Here is a 15,718-nt window from a genome sequence, read left to right on the forward strand (position 1 = left end):
CTACTTTTATAAAAAAGACTAATGTATAAAAAAACTACAACTCCCTATAGCCACGTAATGCAGATTTATCAGGGTTGTAAATCAGATTAGGCTTGTAAAATAGGGTTTTGAAAAGATATATCTACCTAAAATATCAAATATCTAGTACAGCTGAACTAGTTATTGCGCTGTTACTAGATGATCGATGTTAATGTAAGGCAGTGTATTGAGTTGCCCACTAGATGTCCCCATAGCAATGTCCCAAGTGCCGTTCGCGCTATTTGAGCTTTTTGATGTAACGTAGTGTTGATAAGATGAGTAGTGCGCCATCTTTTCTTCAGTTCATGTTATCAACACTACAGGTAAGCCACGTTAACGTAAGTGAAAAGGGGCAATCTAAAATATATTTGTTGTTATCGCACTGAAGTTGATTTTATTGAGATATTTGTGTTTTAAACTGCTAACGATCTAAATGCAGAGTAATCTAGAGAATTAAAATGTTTTGTTTTTCCCTTTAAATGTGATTTATGCATGTTGGCTAATGCAAAGCTACGTATGATAATATAAGCAGCACGAGCTTGCTGTCGAATTGCCTGTGCATTGAAATGTACTTTGTTAGTTTGAAACTTAAGTTTCAGTTCATGTTATCAACACTACAGATGCCGTGCTGTGGAATAAACGGTCGAGCCACGATCCCGAACCCCTTTGTGTCTGAGTCCCCGCTCTCTACCACCACCCACGAATAAACACAACACAACACGACGCAGAGTAGGAGAGGCGGTGCTAGGGCCCAGTAAACGCGCGGAGAGAGAGAGAGAGGGTTACATTAACAAAATGTAAATGTGTTGTTTTATTTCTTAATGTATAGCCGAAACAGGAGTGGAATACGCAAACTCCGCCCACAACACGATAAACTCATTCCATAACATTTTTTTTTTGCAAATCAATATAGAAATTTAACAACAAGTCATATAGAGACATGAATTGACAACTATATATTAAGGAGAAAAGAGGGGCAGAGGGTACCTATTAAAGCATATTGATTACAAATATATGAAACAAGTTAAAGTACAAATTCTAACTGCTTTCCTATTTGTAGATATCTTTCCATAACCATCTGCTACCAAAACTGAAAAAAACGTTAATTCTCAGAATCGAAAGACAAATTATTAAAAGCAATGGCTTTAATATTAACATTTTCATAGTTGAAATAACAAGTTTTTCTGTGGGTAAGTTAAATGTTTAAGATATTTAAAAAAGCTAGTATCTGTGAAGAAAATACTTCCGGACGAAAGAACGAAATTAAAGTTATGTGTCACCGTGCTATCAGCATAATATCAACTACCATAGCAACAAGCTAAAGATCAAAAGAACATAAATGGCAAGAGGAAAAAAAATTGCTCATTACACATTGCATAGCCTGGATTTGGACTATTTCAAGCCTAGCCAATTACGCCTAGAGTTACCTTATGTGGGACACTGTCTGACCATTTAAGAATATAAATTCATTGTTAATTATTAAATAAATAACCTTCTATTGACTTCTCATGTGTTTTGTGAATTGCAGCTATGGCCAGGTGCTGGTCCAGGAATACTTGGGTGGCAAACTTTCACATTGAGGGGTGGCAACCTAACCATATTCTTCTAAATTTTCGCTGTTGCATTGTCAGTATTAGGAATATTCAAGATTACTAATAATTTATCCCTATTATAATCTGGTTCAGATATTTTTTTTCTGATAAGCATTTCTGAATAAACATTTAATTTAACTTTTACCAGTTTTGTCTACATCAAATGCACAGGGTTAGGTGATGATTAAGATGATGACTTCTTTCTTACAATAGTAAAGGAATAAATAGTGTTCACATACATTTTTCAGTGAACATGATAAATCTTCCCTCAAAGGATTTGTACATGTTGTTTCAAAGCAGTTTTACAAAGGTCTCAAATATTTCCTTAAAAACATTAACCGCTCTAGTCTGTTACCCAGCACAATTCAATACAAACTTTGGTTATTTATATTATTGTTTCTGGAAGAAATCCACTAGGATTTTGGATAACGGATTGGATCAAATCTTGAAAATGTGTTTTTCAAATGAAAAAACGGATTACATAATCAGATCAGATCACGTTATCCAATCTTGGTTTTGATCCGGATCAAACCTTTAGTTTGGGTTTTTCAGAACTTTTTTGTAGGATTTGGATCACTTTGATCCAAAAAATCTGGATTAAATTGATCCCATCAGAAGGGTGGATTCAGTGTGGAATCAATGCCCAAAATGTAATGAAAACTTTAAAAATGTATAAAATAATACTATATTTGGATCATGCAGTATCTTACAAGATATCATATTTATTCATAAGGTTTTAATTTTATTTGTTCATCCGTCAGGCTACAGTGATAAGGTAGGCTTTAACGTATTCAGCCTTTCAGTATAGGCCTACAGCAAAGTAGAAAGAGTTTGGCCTCATAAAATAATCCTCCAAACAGCTGTCAAAATTGACCAAAAACAATACATTTTATTCTGTCACTAATTGATATATATATTCATCACAATCGAAAATATTTTTGTTTTTAGAATATGTATTAGTGATGCATGCAATGATTACAGAGTAACCCAAAAAATGCAAAGAATGGCAATCTCTGATTTTTGAAATCTGTGTCTAACTTTGAAAAAGTGTCTAACTATTTCGTCCCTTGTTGCACGTCCTGTTTGCTCGTTCTGGCAGAATGCAGGAGGTTGGTTAGGGTCTCCAAGGGGTTCAGGTGCATCATTGTCAGCAGAGAGAGGGAAATTGCGCTTAGTATCGATGTTGTGCAGGACAATACAGGCAAGGGTTATGTTGCATGCTTGCTTTCTGTGTTTCCACTCTCAGAACTCCATTTAAATGCTCAATTGCTCAATTGTTTGTGTTGTAGGTCTCAGATGAGCGGACTGCTGGAAGGGGATGGGGTGGGGTTTTTCTTGTTTTTAGTTTTTTTTAAATGTGTCTGTTTTCATTTCAAATAAAAATAAACTTATATTGACCCCACACTTGCTATTCTACTTGTTGCTCTTTACATATCTATAGTTCCACATTGCGATATCCTATCCTGTTTGAGCACTGGTTATCCAGCACTGGTTATCCAGATTTGGTGATCCTGAAAAGTTCCTATCCGGATCAGATTGATCCAATCCGATGTTGCTTTAAAAAACTGTCTCCAAAAGTAAGATGGATAACGTGATCACGGATCGCAAAAAAAGGATTACTAAATCCGGATCAATTTTATCCGGATTAAACCTTTTGAAAAACGGGCCCTGACCTGACAAAATAATGCATTCCATATGGACTTAGACATGTTTAGATTACTATAATCATAAAAAATGCCATACTTTAACATTGGCAATTGAGAGAATGTTCTGGACTTGGCTTACTTTGGTTTGTTTAAAAATAGCTCTGAATGTCTACTTTTCTGTTTTTGGCCTCCATCCTTAGGCTCACTTCAAAAAGGCTAATAATCAAACGCACACACGTCCAGTTTTTATATCAGGTTCATGATCCACATTATGTTGTTTCCTAAAACATAACCCTCATACAGAAAACATGAGCAAATAATGTCTTGTGACCTCACGGATTATGAATGTGACCTCAATTCGTTTTCTGTCGGTCTCTCTACATTGTTTCGAACTGACGAATGGGGTTCGCCCTTGAGAACCTATCAGCTCTGACTACTTTAGAAGAGGCCAATAAAATTTGGCTAATGATATTTGCATGCCAGTCTCCGCCCCCGGATATCCGGTATAAAAGGAAGATGGCGTGCAGCATTCATTTACCTATTGTTCTTCAGAGCCATCGCTCATGATTTACAGCTTAAAACTTTATATGTATTGCCGGATCTACAACCTGAAGCAGTTCTCTGCGGTTCCAGAGGTGTTCAGAGATTTTTTCCAAAAGTCCTTTCCAGGGCTGAGCATTTCTTCGTTTGCTATCCGGGCTATGAAGTCTGCGGCTAAGGCCCCGCTGTCCGCTAAGGCTAGCAGCGTTGGTGATATGGGGACTTCTGCAAGCTTTAACCCGCCAGACAAGTGTTCACATGCCGCTCGCACCCCACCTCTCTCATCTGACCGTTCCCCAACTGACGGTGGCAAACCGTGGGGATCCTCAGCCACGTATTCGGAAACGATACGTGATGAAGATGAGATGTCACTCGCAGCATCGGAGGGAGACTTGTTGGTATCCGACACTGAAGACTCCGAGGTCCCCCTCAAGGGGTGTCGAGCTCAGGAGGAAGCAGATGTCGACATGTCGACCATGCTTACTCGGGCAGCCACAAGCTTTGGGTTGCAGTGTACCCCACTGCCTCCTCCCCAGCGCTCGCCGCTGAATACATGGTTCCTGGGGTAGGACTGCAGTGCCAAACCGCGCCCTACCCCAGTGCCATTCTTACCGGAGGTGCATGAGGAGCTGTGTAAGACTTGGAGCGTGCTAGCGGACATTGTAAATCCACCAGTCCGGCGGTTCCGTCCGATGTATCCTCATGTTGGTTCCCACCATGGCAACCCAAGACCTCCCCAGGTGGACCTACTCCTCGCAGCTTACTACCTCAGTCTGCATATTTTCTCCCATGAGCTCTCCCCTGATGGTGAGACCATGAGGGTGTCTCCACTAGAACTCCTCCTGATGGTAGGAAGTGGTCTCTGTAGTGCGTTCCCCATTCGATGAGGGCACTTCCCAGTGGCCTTGCGGCCTTCTTGCTGTTAGATACTTAGATACTTAGATACTAAGGTCGCTGACCGTGAGGACCGAAGGTAGAGGCTTCCCACCTTTTCTAAATAGCTCTGGGACCCTCTGCCCACCTATCCACTGGAATATTACAAATTTCACGAAAGCGGTCACGTCTTACATCTCTCTTCAAATTTTTAAAGCCTTTGTTTTATTTTAAGTGCATGATTTTTCATAGTCAGGTAAGTGCCTTTTTCAGGATTGTCACATTCATTATGCAACATATTCCTCATACATGGACACATGACAATTATTATAAAGTAACTATTTAATGTTCTATAAAGAGGCATCCACTCTCCATTCATCAGGTATTATTGCTTCAGGATTCTGCATTTTATTTTACAGAAATCCAACAAAGTTTAAAGTCTCCCAAAAAACGTGTCCATTTTTTGTCACATCTCATGTTTATTTGCCTTTTTTTTTATTTTTTTGATATACTGACTTTTTTATGTTCAGACTCTATCAACAAGGGTTCAAATTTACAGGACTTCAATAAAATGATAACAGAACGATGCGCAGTTTAATAAAAAAATGTCAGTAGCCTGTTTTACAATTTTAAATGCAATACAAATGGCAATCTTTTTTTTTTTTTTTTTTTTAGAAATTGAGTGAGTGAGTAAAAGGGCTTGCAAAATCTCACTGGACCCCTCACATCCAGCACACTTTCTCTTTGAACTGCTGCCGTCTGGTCGGCGCTGCAGAGCACTGTGCTCCAAAATCAACCTGGTCTCATGGGTAAGACGTACCTCTGCACACTTTTTGCAGCGCCACTAAATACGTTCTAGCAGGTACATATTTCTACAGTTTTACGACACGAAAGTCCACTAGGGGCGCTAAAGAGAAGACCTCTGTGTGACACATCGATGACGGTCGACTCCACATACAACACGATTGAGCGTCAGAGGTATGTACAGTATATCACATTATCCTAATGCTGTCTGCGTTATTTTAGTGAAATTGTAAAGTGTCACGTTGTTTTACTGAAACATGTTTGCTCTAATGGTAACTAAACTGTAACGTTAGAATCATGCGACTGCCCGTGACGCCAGTAGGACAGTTAAGTGAAGCTAACGCATGAGTAATTTAGCTAGCGTTAGCCACCGCCGACAATTAAAGTTTTTTTTTTACAATTACCGTTACGAATTCTGCGGTAGATTTAGTAGCTATGTGGCTTGTTATCCGGTAAGCTTAATAAAGCTTTTGGCGACCTTTGAAAATATAAATAGATCGCTTTATAATTCGGTTTATTGTTCGCAGTGGTGGACAGTAATGACGTTTTTATCTTTTTACTCCGCTATATTACATAAAGCATATCGTTACTCCTTATTTGGAAATAAAGAAATTACGATGTGCCCCTCATGAAAGAAATGATTATTTTTAACGAACCGGGTAAATCGGTTCGCAAATCACGCCAAATGATTCATCTACGATTGTATGAACTACTCAATGATTCAAATGAGCCGTTCATAGCGAGTCTTCAGTGAACTGAATTCACGCGCGCGCGCGTGCGCGCTATAAGTAAGTTACTCATGTCCAGTTTAAGGATAATCTTTGTAACTGAAAATCACACTTAGGTCAAAACCTACAGTTGTTGGTGTAGTCTTAATCTGCAGACATCGTTGAATGTGGACACATCGAAGTCAATTTGAAATGTTTACGTGAAAAGACGAAATATTATAGTAACAGAAGTTAAAAAGTAATTTAAAACGCATGCATCATTCATCGTCCCAGTTGATGTGGTATTATAATGTTATGCATTTATCCATGCGTGACCCCTGTTTTTAACTTGTTTTTCAACACATTACATACGTGACAAGCACTAAGCCGAAATAACTTATTTATTTATTTATATGAAAATGTTTCTAACCTGAGAAACTACATGATGGAATAAGAAAGGATGTGATGTACATACTTACTATCAGTGATACCTGCTGGGGTCGTTTTACCCCACAGACTAGGTTTAATAAATAATTATGGAAAAATATGTTCCATAAAATGTAATCCCTTAATACAGTTTGTATTCTTATGTCAAATATAACTCAGATTTTCTGCAAAACGTCAAGCTTTAAAACACTTTTCCATTAACCAATGAAAATTGGTTGTATTTGTCTATTGGCACAGTTGTAATTAGGCTAAATTACATTTTAAAATACTTTTAATCAGACTACAGGTAATTCAAAAACGTACAGTGAAACGTTGACATATCAGGTTAGTCTTTCCATGTAGCACCAACTTGTGCCAATGCCATGCTTGCATATGAGTACATATTACTACATTTATTTATGTATTGAACATGCATTTTATGTAGCAGCCGTACCTGCCACAGAATGAGTGGTGCTCGAGCTTAAGATAACTGCCCATGTGGCTGGACTTTAAAGTAACAACCTCATTTTAAAAAGTTAATTTATGTTATAATGATATGTAACGTAACAATTTGACCCCTTTTTACTAGATCATTTTAAAGGATTTTTATGCACTTCTTGGTCTTCACGTTGTGCTTTAAAATCCTTAAAGGCATGTTTAGCCGTGGATTTTCTCCTTTCGTTAACAGCTGATCAGTCATGTCAGTTAAATGCTCACTACATCAGAATTTATTGGGCAAATCTGTTTCAATTTTGCGGTTTCCATCAACCTTTTCTAATGTGATACTTCAAAAAGTGTAGAAAAATACATTGATGAAAACATGGCTGATGAAACAGAAATAAAATATCACAATGAAAGCATTTTGTTTTTATATTTAGTCATAAACCAGTAGTAATTGTAATGGTAAATGTTAACAATAGAATCATGTGTGAGCACTCCTGATGCCAGAAAGGAGCTCCACTCTGCCTTAACCAAACAATCAAAATTTGTATTAGAATGCAGTTCATTGACTTAAGCATTTAACATTTCGATCTACTCCCAAACCACACTCAAGTGTGGTATGGCAAGAGCTCCACATCGGACAGTAAACACTCCATCAGGTGATGAAAACTGCCCAATGCATCACCGGCACCCAATTAACCATCATTGAGAACATTTACCTAGGCACTGCCTGGGTAGGAAAAAAACTTAATCAAGGAGGCCTCCCAGTTGTATGCAAACCGTTACCCACATATTTTCATTTGTTTTGATGTGTCCTTTTTTTTGTGCCTCTCAGGTGTCAAAAAATAAATTACTGAGAAGGATTGTCAGCCTACAGCAGTGTAAAATATGGAGGAGAGATTAGAGCCTGATCTCGATGAAATAATGGCTGATTTGGAGGAGTTACAGGTATTTTTTATAAAATTATGTACCAGCATTCTGCATCAAGCAGTATTTCACTGTATGTGTGTGCGTGTGTGTTCCACTGTTTGTATTTTTTGCAACTTGAAAATTGATATTCAGAAACGTGTTCAACACATTCTTAAATATGTATATTTTGAAGTCGTTGTTCTACCTCTTGTGTTTGAGTAATACAGAGTGAGGAGGCAGTAAAAGAAACACCAAAAAAACGAAAAAGAAAGAAGATAAAACTCAGGTGGAAACAAAGAGACCAAAAAGGATTCTTCGTGTATGAGAAGCATAAACGAAAGACAGGTATGTTTTGATATTTTTGACCCTTTGATTTTCACTAAGTTTTTGTAAATACCATTTTTTTCCCTTTTATTTTTAGACCGATCTGAAAGACCAGTTGCCTCAACCAGTGCCTCTTCAAATAACCCTCAAGAAGTTGAGCTTGGTAAGCAATTTTTGTTTTTGTTGATTCGATGTACAATCATGTGTTCAACCAAATACTGTTTATCTTTCACATTTATACCCTGAAGTCTGTTTATACTAACAGACAGGTAATTTGATAAAATACATTCCCATATGAGCTGCTCAACAGTGGAAAGAGTTCCCATTGCATCTGTTCTGTTCTTTGTATGCCTGCTACTGCATTAAAATTCTAGAAACTACAAACACATCTGAAGCCTCAACTACCAAACATTTTGGAGAAGTAGATGCACATCGGATTATTGGTATGCTTACTTTAAATTTGTTTTGTGTAGTAAGTTTTTACCTATCAGAACTGTCTCTGAATTAATAATAGAGCAAGCATTTTATGAAAATGTACAGATTTGCTTCAGAATATTTAGGTGTAGCACTCAAGAGATTGTTTTTTTAAACAACATAAACTGTGTTTGTGTTCTTACAAGCTTGTTCATGATAAGGAATTGTAATGTAAATTAATTTATTGCAAGATTTACAAGTACATCTACTCCAAGATGCAATGGACTGTGATGAACCCAGATCAACAGCATCTAATGATTGGGCACTGAGGCAATCCTTGTCTGAAGAACGCTGGCAGGAAGCAAGACCAAAACTCCTTGACAGTTTGCTTGCTTCAGACTGTGTACATCTTGGTCCTTGTGATCACTGCAGCTTGAAAGAAGCAGTCATCAGGTGCAAGGACTGTTTGCCTAAACCCCGTTACTGTGGAAAGTGTGATGTTTCTACGCATCAACATCTAGTTTTTCACAACAGAGAGACTCTTATAGATGGGTTCTATAAACCTGTCCCTCCATCAACTGCTGTGCAAGACTTCAGTGGCCAAAATGTCATATATGAGCAAGGTAGGAATTACTGGAAAGCTTAAAATCATGTTATTTTTTGGTAATATATTTTTCCTTTCATCTAGTGTGCTTGCTGCCAATCACACAACCTGAAAAAGTGTGTGATTGTGACCCTCAAAACCTCTCTGTTGTCGCCGGACGATCAGTTGCACTCATTTGCATAAATGGTACTGTATGACACGCAATGTTTCTATTGTATTTGTCTATTGGCATTTAATCTTTTAAAAACTTTTAATCAGGTTATTCAATTCAATTTCATCTATACCACAGAGATTTAAAAATATTTTTTTGAATAATTATTACATTTGCATGTTCATTGGTTCTCTGTCATTGGTTATGGTAAAATCGCATGCGTGTAAACAAATAAATTATTTTATTTTTTAGTAGTTTTTTATTTTAATTTTAAAATGATTTATTATAATATAACATTTGTATTATTTAATTAATTGTTAGCCTTTCATATAAACTCTTAAACCCCCCGCAGTTCCTTCACAAATACCATTCTGGAAAACCTTTACATAATATAATGTTAAGTTGTTAGTAATAACAAATGTAATATTCTTACTCTTTGTATTTTTATAATGATATGGTATAATATTATCCCATTGAAACAATATAGGTCCAAAGTTATTTAAAAGTTGTCTTATTATTACCTTAAAATGTGTCATTTAATTGGATTCCAACTACTGTGATGGTTTCCAACTACAATTTTGTTATGTAATTGGAATCAGAAATGGATAAAAAAATTTAAGTGATCTAATCTTTTTTCAGGTCGCTATGACATGTACCTGCCAGTTATGAATTGCAGAACATGTCATGCGTCATGGACACCTGAAGTGGGAGACCTGCTGTGTAGTGGTTACTGGCCGGGCACTGTGGGATTTCAAACCATATACCAGCTAGACCTTTTCACCTCTTTTGAGGACCTGAAGATCAATGCACCTGGTCTTTCAAGACAAGCATTTGTCAAAATGTTAGAACAGCGCTCACAACAATTTGGAAGGGTAACATCTGGAAGGTCATTTGTTTTCTTCATTTGTGCAAGTCTAACTGGCATGTCACTGTATTCAAATTTTTGTAATTCCAGAGAGGTTACATTTGTGGCGACATCTTCCAAAAAGCTTTCCTTGAATGGACATATTGTCGTCATGAAAGAGAAAAACTCTGCGGCATTGACCACTTCTCTTGCCCAGCTTGCACCCCAGATACAGTTGCTGTGTCTGCAGATGGAAACAGAAAATTATATAGATTCAGCAAAACAAAGGGGTATATTATTATTGATAACATTACACTGTCAAAATGTCTTGTGAATCATTTTTGCTTTTAACATATTTTATTTATGTAGGGTAGAGGAACAACCATTTTTTGATGGAGTTTTTCTGGCCAATGACAAAGCTGTAGCAACATTTGTTGATTGTGTTCGTGAGAAGATCAAGCCAGTAAGATATTTGTCAAAGACTTACGACTGTAGTCAATAAATCAGCATTTACTTTGTGTATATATTTGATATGACTCTGTGTTACAGGTAAGTGGAAAAGGCACCTGTGGAACATCAACATGGGCTGCAGCCAGGGAGACCTCTAAGAAGACAAACTCCAAATGTGACGAAGAAGGCTTAGAGGTGGCAGTTTGCAGACACTGCATATTGCTTAGAGGTCTGAACATGTTCAGGGGGGAGATATTTGCATACCCTCTGTTTTTGCAAAATGATCTGGCCACAAAAACAAATTGCAAGTTCTTCTGCACCGACATCATGTGTAGATATTGGCCTTATCTACAAAAGGTGGCTCAAGCATTCCCAGAAATGAAAAAATTGACTCAGATGAAGCCATTTCTTTCGGTCATGCATGCAAAGGGGCATTCTACAAAATGTGAGGTAAATATATCTTCAAACAATATGGTAAGTTCTTTTCCTGTTTGACCTCCTTGAACTCAATATTTGTGGTTTGGACATCTGGTGTGCATGTTTTAGGTGCAGTGGGGTGGCAAAAACCAAACAGGGGCAGGCACTACCATTGGTGAAGAAGTTGAACAAGTCAACAGCTTTTTGTCCCGTGTGGCTCTAACTACAAAATACATGAGTAAGGCTGGTAAGTGTTTTTTTTCAGTGCTCACGGATTGTGCTTTGGTAGCATAACAATTAAAACAGCTTGCTTTTTTCAAGAATCATACTTGTAGATTAACCATCACTGCTCAAAAAGCTCATTTAATTCTTTCATCTTTACAGCACGAGTAGATATGATCACATTACATGCCAGAGGATGGAATGAGCGAAAAAAAAGAAACCTGCACAAGTACTTGTCTACACGGTACTTGAAGGTAAGTAAAAACTAAAAAATATTCATCAAGGAAGATTACATTTCATCTGACTGATGTTTACTGATAACTTGTATGTACTCAGTATCTTATACATTTAGGATTGCGACAGTTTTGTGTGACTTTCCATTAATTGTGCTTTTAGACTATCCAGAAGACAAAGGAAGTCAAAGAGGACATTGAGGCTATAAAGGAGTCCACGCAAAGGTCTGATGAGGAACTACAACAGTGGGTTACTGATGTGAGACAGTGGGCAGTTGACAGTAAGTACTTGTTGCTGTCTCTTTTAAATATAAAAATTATTGAACGTGTTATTTTATATATAAAATATATATTGAATACGTTATTTTTCCTTGCTCGTTTGTGTTTTAACACCTGACTCCTCTAGTGACATTGAATGACCAAACCAAACAATAAAACAATGGCATAATTGGGAGCTCTTTCTCTTTTTAAAGTAAACTAAGATGATGAAACTTTCTCCCAAAAAACTTCATAACACTTATTCACCAATTAGCAAACTGAGCAAATGTTCTCAGATTCTTTGGCAAAACATTTGTTGATATCCATTGTCAATATTTTGAATTCATTGAATACTTATTTTTTCACTAAATGTTAACCACCTTATCCCTAAAAATGTCTATATTAGGTGTTTTATAGAAATAGTTTAATTGTTCTATTTTTGATGGAACAGAAAGTGCATGATATTGATTAAATACCTTAAATAGCTCCAGATGACCTCCGAACAGATGATCCAGTGGCGTTGCAACATCTGATTGAAGGCCTATTTTTGGGCATCCAGCAGAAAAAGAGGGATCTGTATCGTGTAACCGGTAAGTAGGCTCCATGCCTAGGGTTGGGTATTTTGATGATTTTGATTTCCAATTCTGCTTATCGATTTCAATTGTTATCGATTCCCAGTTTTGATTCCACAGTTGAAGCAAAACTTTGACCTGTAGGGTCCTTTAAGCCTGCTTATTGACAGATTTGCCAAAAATATCGGTTTATGAGCACCATTCTGTGTACATAGCAACCATGTTTTGTCTGATTTATAAAAAAAAATTACCATAGTTTAATACCAACTACATCATGGTTAAATAAATGTGTGGTAAATTTGTATTTCATTTGCTTTATCCGAAGTTAACACATGCACATTTCTGAAAATATGCACATAGGAATTGATAAGTGTAATTTAAATTTCAAGTGTTCGATTCTTTTTCGATTCGATTCCGATTTGAATCGAATTTTTCAATTCCTTCCCTTTCCATGCCCTCATGTACTTGTGGGGTTAATTTTAAAATGTGATATGTATTGATATTATTAAGTTATTTAAATGTTATCACATCTGAAGACTGAAGTCTCACATCTACAGCACACTGTGCATATAGAACTGTAGTAGAGTAGACGGGGCGAGACCGTGGTTCGAGTCCGGTGAGTAATTGTGAATTGGTGCCAGCTGTGCGCACACCGGGCTCGAATCACGTAGGAGATTGGGAGCATATAAAAGGAACGAGCGACCGGACCGTCGAAGAGAGAGGACCGGGCCCGAACATGTTTTACATAAAATGGAAGGAAGGAGTCGGAAACCGAAAGACATTCAAAACATTTAATAAAGTAATACAACAGCCGGTGGCCCCTCACGGACGACCGCCGGCGAACAAAACATAAATATAAATACAAACATAACATAAGTTCGGGCCCGGTCCTCTCTATTCGACGGTCCAGTCGCTCGTTCCTTTTATATGCTCCCAATCTCCTACGTGATTCGAGCCCGGTGTGCGCACAGCTGGCGCTAATTCACAAATACTCACCGGACTCGAACCACGGTCTCACCCCGCCTATTCTACTACAAGAACCATTAGTAACCTTTATACTGTGAGTGTACATTGAGTGAACTGTCCTAACTCTGCCTATATGTCCAATGTTATCAGCACCCAACTTCCTGGATAACTTGAAAATTGGTCACATTCAAGGTTATCTATTATGGTTTTATGACCACACTTTTATTATTGTAGTTTAAATATTCTACAATTGCATTTTTAATCCCTGATATTCTGTGAGCTCAATACCGTAGTTTATAAGGCGCCATTAGCACAATGACCTTCATGCGTATCCTCCTGAAACCTCTCTCTGTGGTGTTTTTGTGCTGCAGACCGTAACAAACAGCGACACAAGATCCGAAGACGGATTGGAGAGGATAAGAAAAAGCTGTTTAATGCCATATCCCAATACGACGGTCTTCCAACCACAACAGAATCTGTAGGTTCAATTGAAGACCTTCTTACAACAGAAAGTCCTATCTGGCCTTGGGATTCTGGTATGTAAAGTTTGACATAAATCATTTTGGTGAATCCTCTTCAAACACTTACTTCATTAAACTCTGGGTTAAAAAAGGAAAAGGCCCATGTGCTTATCCTTTGTTTCAGACCATAGAAATGCACAGACATCATTGCATTCTTTAAACTTTTTTTAGCTCACTCAAACTACAGTCCAGAGGAAGTTACTACAGGTCACTCCTCAGAGTAATGTGTCAAGTCGGTTTGTCCTTTTGTTTTCCCACACTGTAGATCCAACACCAGTCACTTTTTGCCTGAGACATCTTTTCCACTAACATGGGATATTGCTAACAAAAGGCATTAAGATTAGTAGTATTATGTTAATTGATTTTTTTTTTATCTTTGTAGAACCTGACACTTCTTTAGGAATGAAGAAGAAAGTTTTTGACAAGGTGATGCAGCTGGAGAGACTGATTGAGGAAGAGGCTGTACTTGTAGAGGAAATGAAACAACATTGGACACAGCTTACAAGAACCTACAGGGCCTTGAAGGACCAGGCTAGAGCAGTGTCAGATGACCTGGCCACACAGAGTGAGTACTAATTTCTAAATATTGTTTACTTAGTATAGCCTAGTTTAAATAACCTGCTTTAAAGATCATAATACCTGGAAAGTCCCAAATTGATGTAGTGGTGCATACTTCTAAACACTTTCTTATTTTCTATCCGAAATTTTAGGCTTCCCTTCAGGACTTTCTGGTGAAGCTTACCGTGGCCTATACAGTGCTGTCCTACAAAAATGTGAGGAGATCAAAAGAGACCTGGTGACTGTGAAAGAAACATATTCCCGAATAGCGTTAGGTGGCAATGATGGACCTGTTGTTGAAAAAGAAGATGAAGACCCATTTGAGGATGCCTCCACAGATGCCTCTACCGATGATGAATTATAGTTTTGACTAGAGTTTTGACTGGTCTTCTTACTCTAGGTGGCTCAAGTTTGCTGGGTGCAGTAATTTACTCCTCTCCTGTAAAAGTAGCATCTTAAATCAGACTTTCTCTGCTCTACTCAGCCACTTTGATGAATCTGTGTTTTGAAGCCATGTTTTCTCCCCATTGTAAAGAATAAAACCTTGACCCTGAATGTTCTATCACTGCCTGACTGAGTCTTGATTCCTTAATTACAAAATATCGTTTAACGTCACAGTTTGGTTATAGTTTGTAATTTTTTCTTGTACAAATTTGTTTACTACATACTTCACTACATTAACACATGGATCATTAACAGAATTACAATATAACAAAAATATTATAACATAATATAGCAATACATAAAGTTTCACCAAACTTTTTGATAATAGGCTTAATAAGTTAAATGTTCTGTGATCGTGCTTAAATATTTAATTTTGCTTAAGATGTACTTAAGATCTAACCACAAAACACATTTATATACAAACCTGATTCCAAAAAAGTTGTGACACAGTACAAATTGTGAATAAAAACAGAATGCAATGATGTGGAATTTTCAAATTTCAATATTTTATTCAGAATTCAACATAGATGACACATCAAATGTTTAAACTTATAAAATATATAATTTCAAGAGAAAAATAAGTTGTGTTTTAAATTTCATGGCATCAACACATCTCAAAAAAGTTTGGACAAGGCCATGTTTACCACTGTGTGGCATTCCCTCTTCTTTCTATAACAGTCTGCAAACGTCTGGTGACTGAGAAGACAAGTTGCTCAAGTTTAGGAATAGGAATGTTGTACCATTCTTGTCTAATACAGGCTTCTAGTTGCTCTACTGTCTAAGG

The 15,718-nt window shown here is 37.3% G+C and overlaps 1 protein-coding gene across 3 annotated transcripts; it reads left to right on the plus strand.

Annotated features, from left to right (window-relative positions):
- The first annotated feature begins 5,531 nt into the window (after positions 1-5,531).
- On the plus strand, positions 5,532-15,052 carry LOC130415452 (uncharacterized). Of its 3 annotated transcripts, none has more exons than XM_056741181.1 (18): positions 5,532-5,647; positions 7,883-7,995; positions 8,184-8,301; positions 8,378-8,443; positions 8,655-8,723; positions 8,946-9,317; positions 9,383-9,484; positions 10,089-10,321; positions 10,405-10,583; positions 10,663-10,756; positions 10,843-11,193; positions 11,290-11,407; positions 11,545-11,636; positions 11,779-11,896; positions 12,359-12,463; positions 13,783-13,947; positions 14,315-14,497; positions 14,643-15,052. In XM_056741181.1, exons 2-18 carry the CDS (start codon positions 7,936-7,938, stop codon positions 14,852-14,854), a joined length of 2,637 nt encoding a protein of 878 aa, XP_056597159.1. In that variant the 5' UTR covers positions 5,532-5,647; positions 7,883-7,935; the 3' UTR covers positions 14,855-15,052. The 3 variants fall into 3 exon arrangements, with proteins under 3 accessions (XP_056597159.1, XP_056597167.1, XP_056597175.1); XM_056741189.1 differs by having other exon boundaries at positions 8,970-9,317; XM_056741197.1 differs by having other exon boundaries at positions 5,629-5,647; positions 8,176-8,301; positions 8,378-8,723.
- Positions 15,053-15,718: the final 666 nt, after the last annotated feature.

The sequence above is a fragment of the Triplophysa dalaica genome, chromosome 3 (genome assembly GCF_015846415.1).
Source record: "Triplophysa dalaica isolate WHDGS20190420 chromosome 3, ASM1584641v1, whole genome shotgun sequence".
NCBI lineage: Eukaryota > Metazoa > Chordata > Actinopteri > Cypriniformes > Nemacheilidae > Triplophysa > Triplophysa dalaica.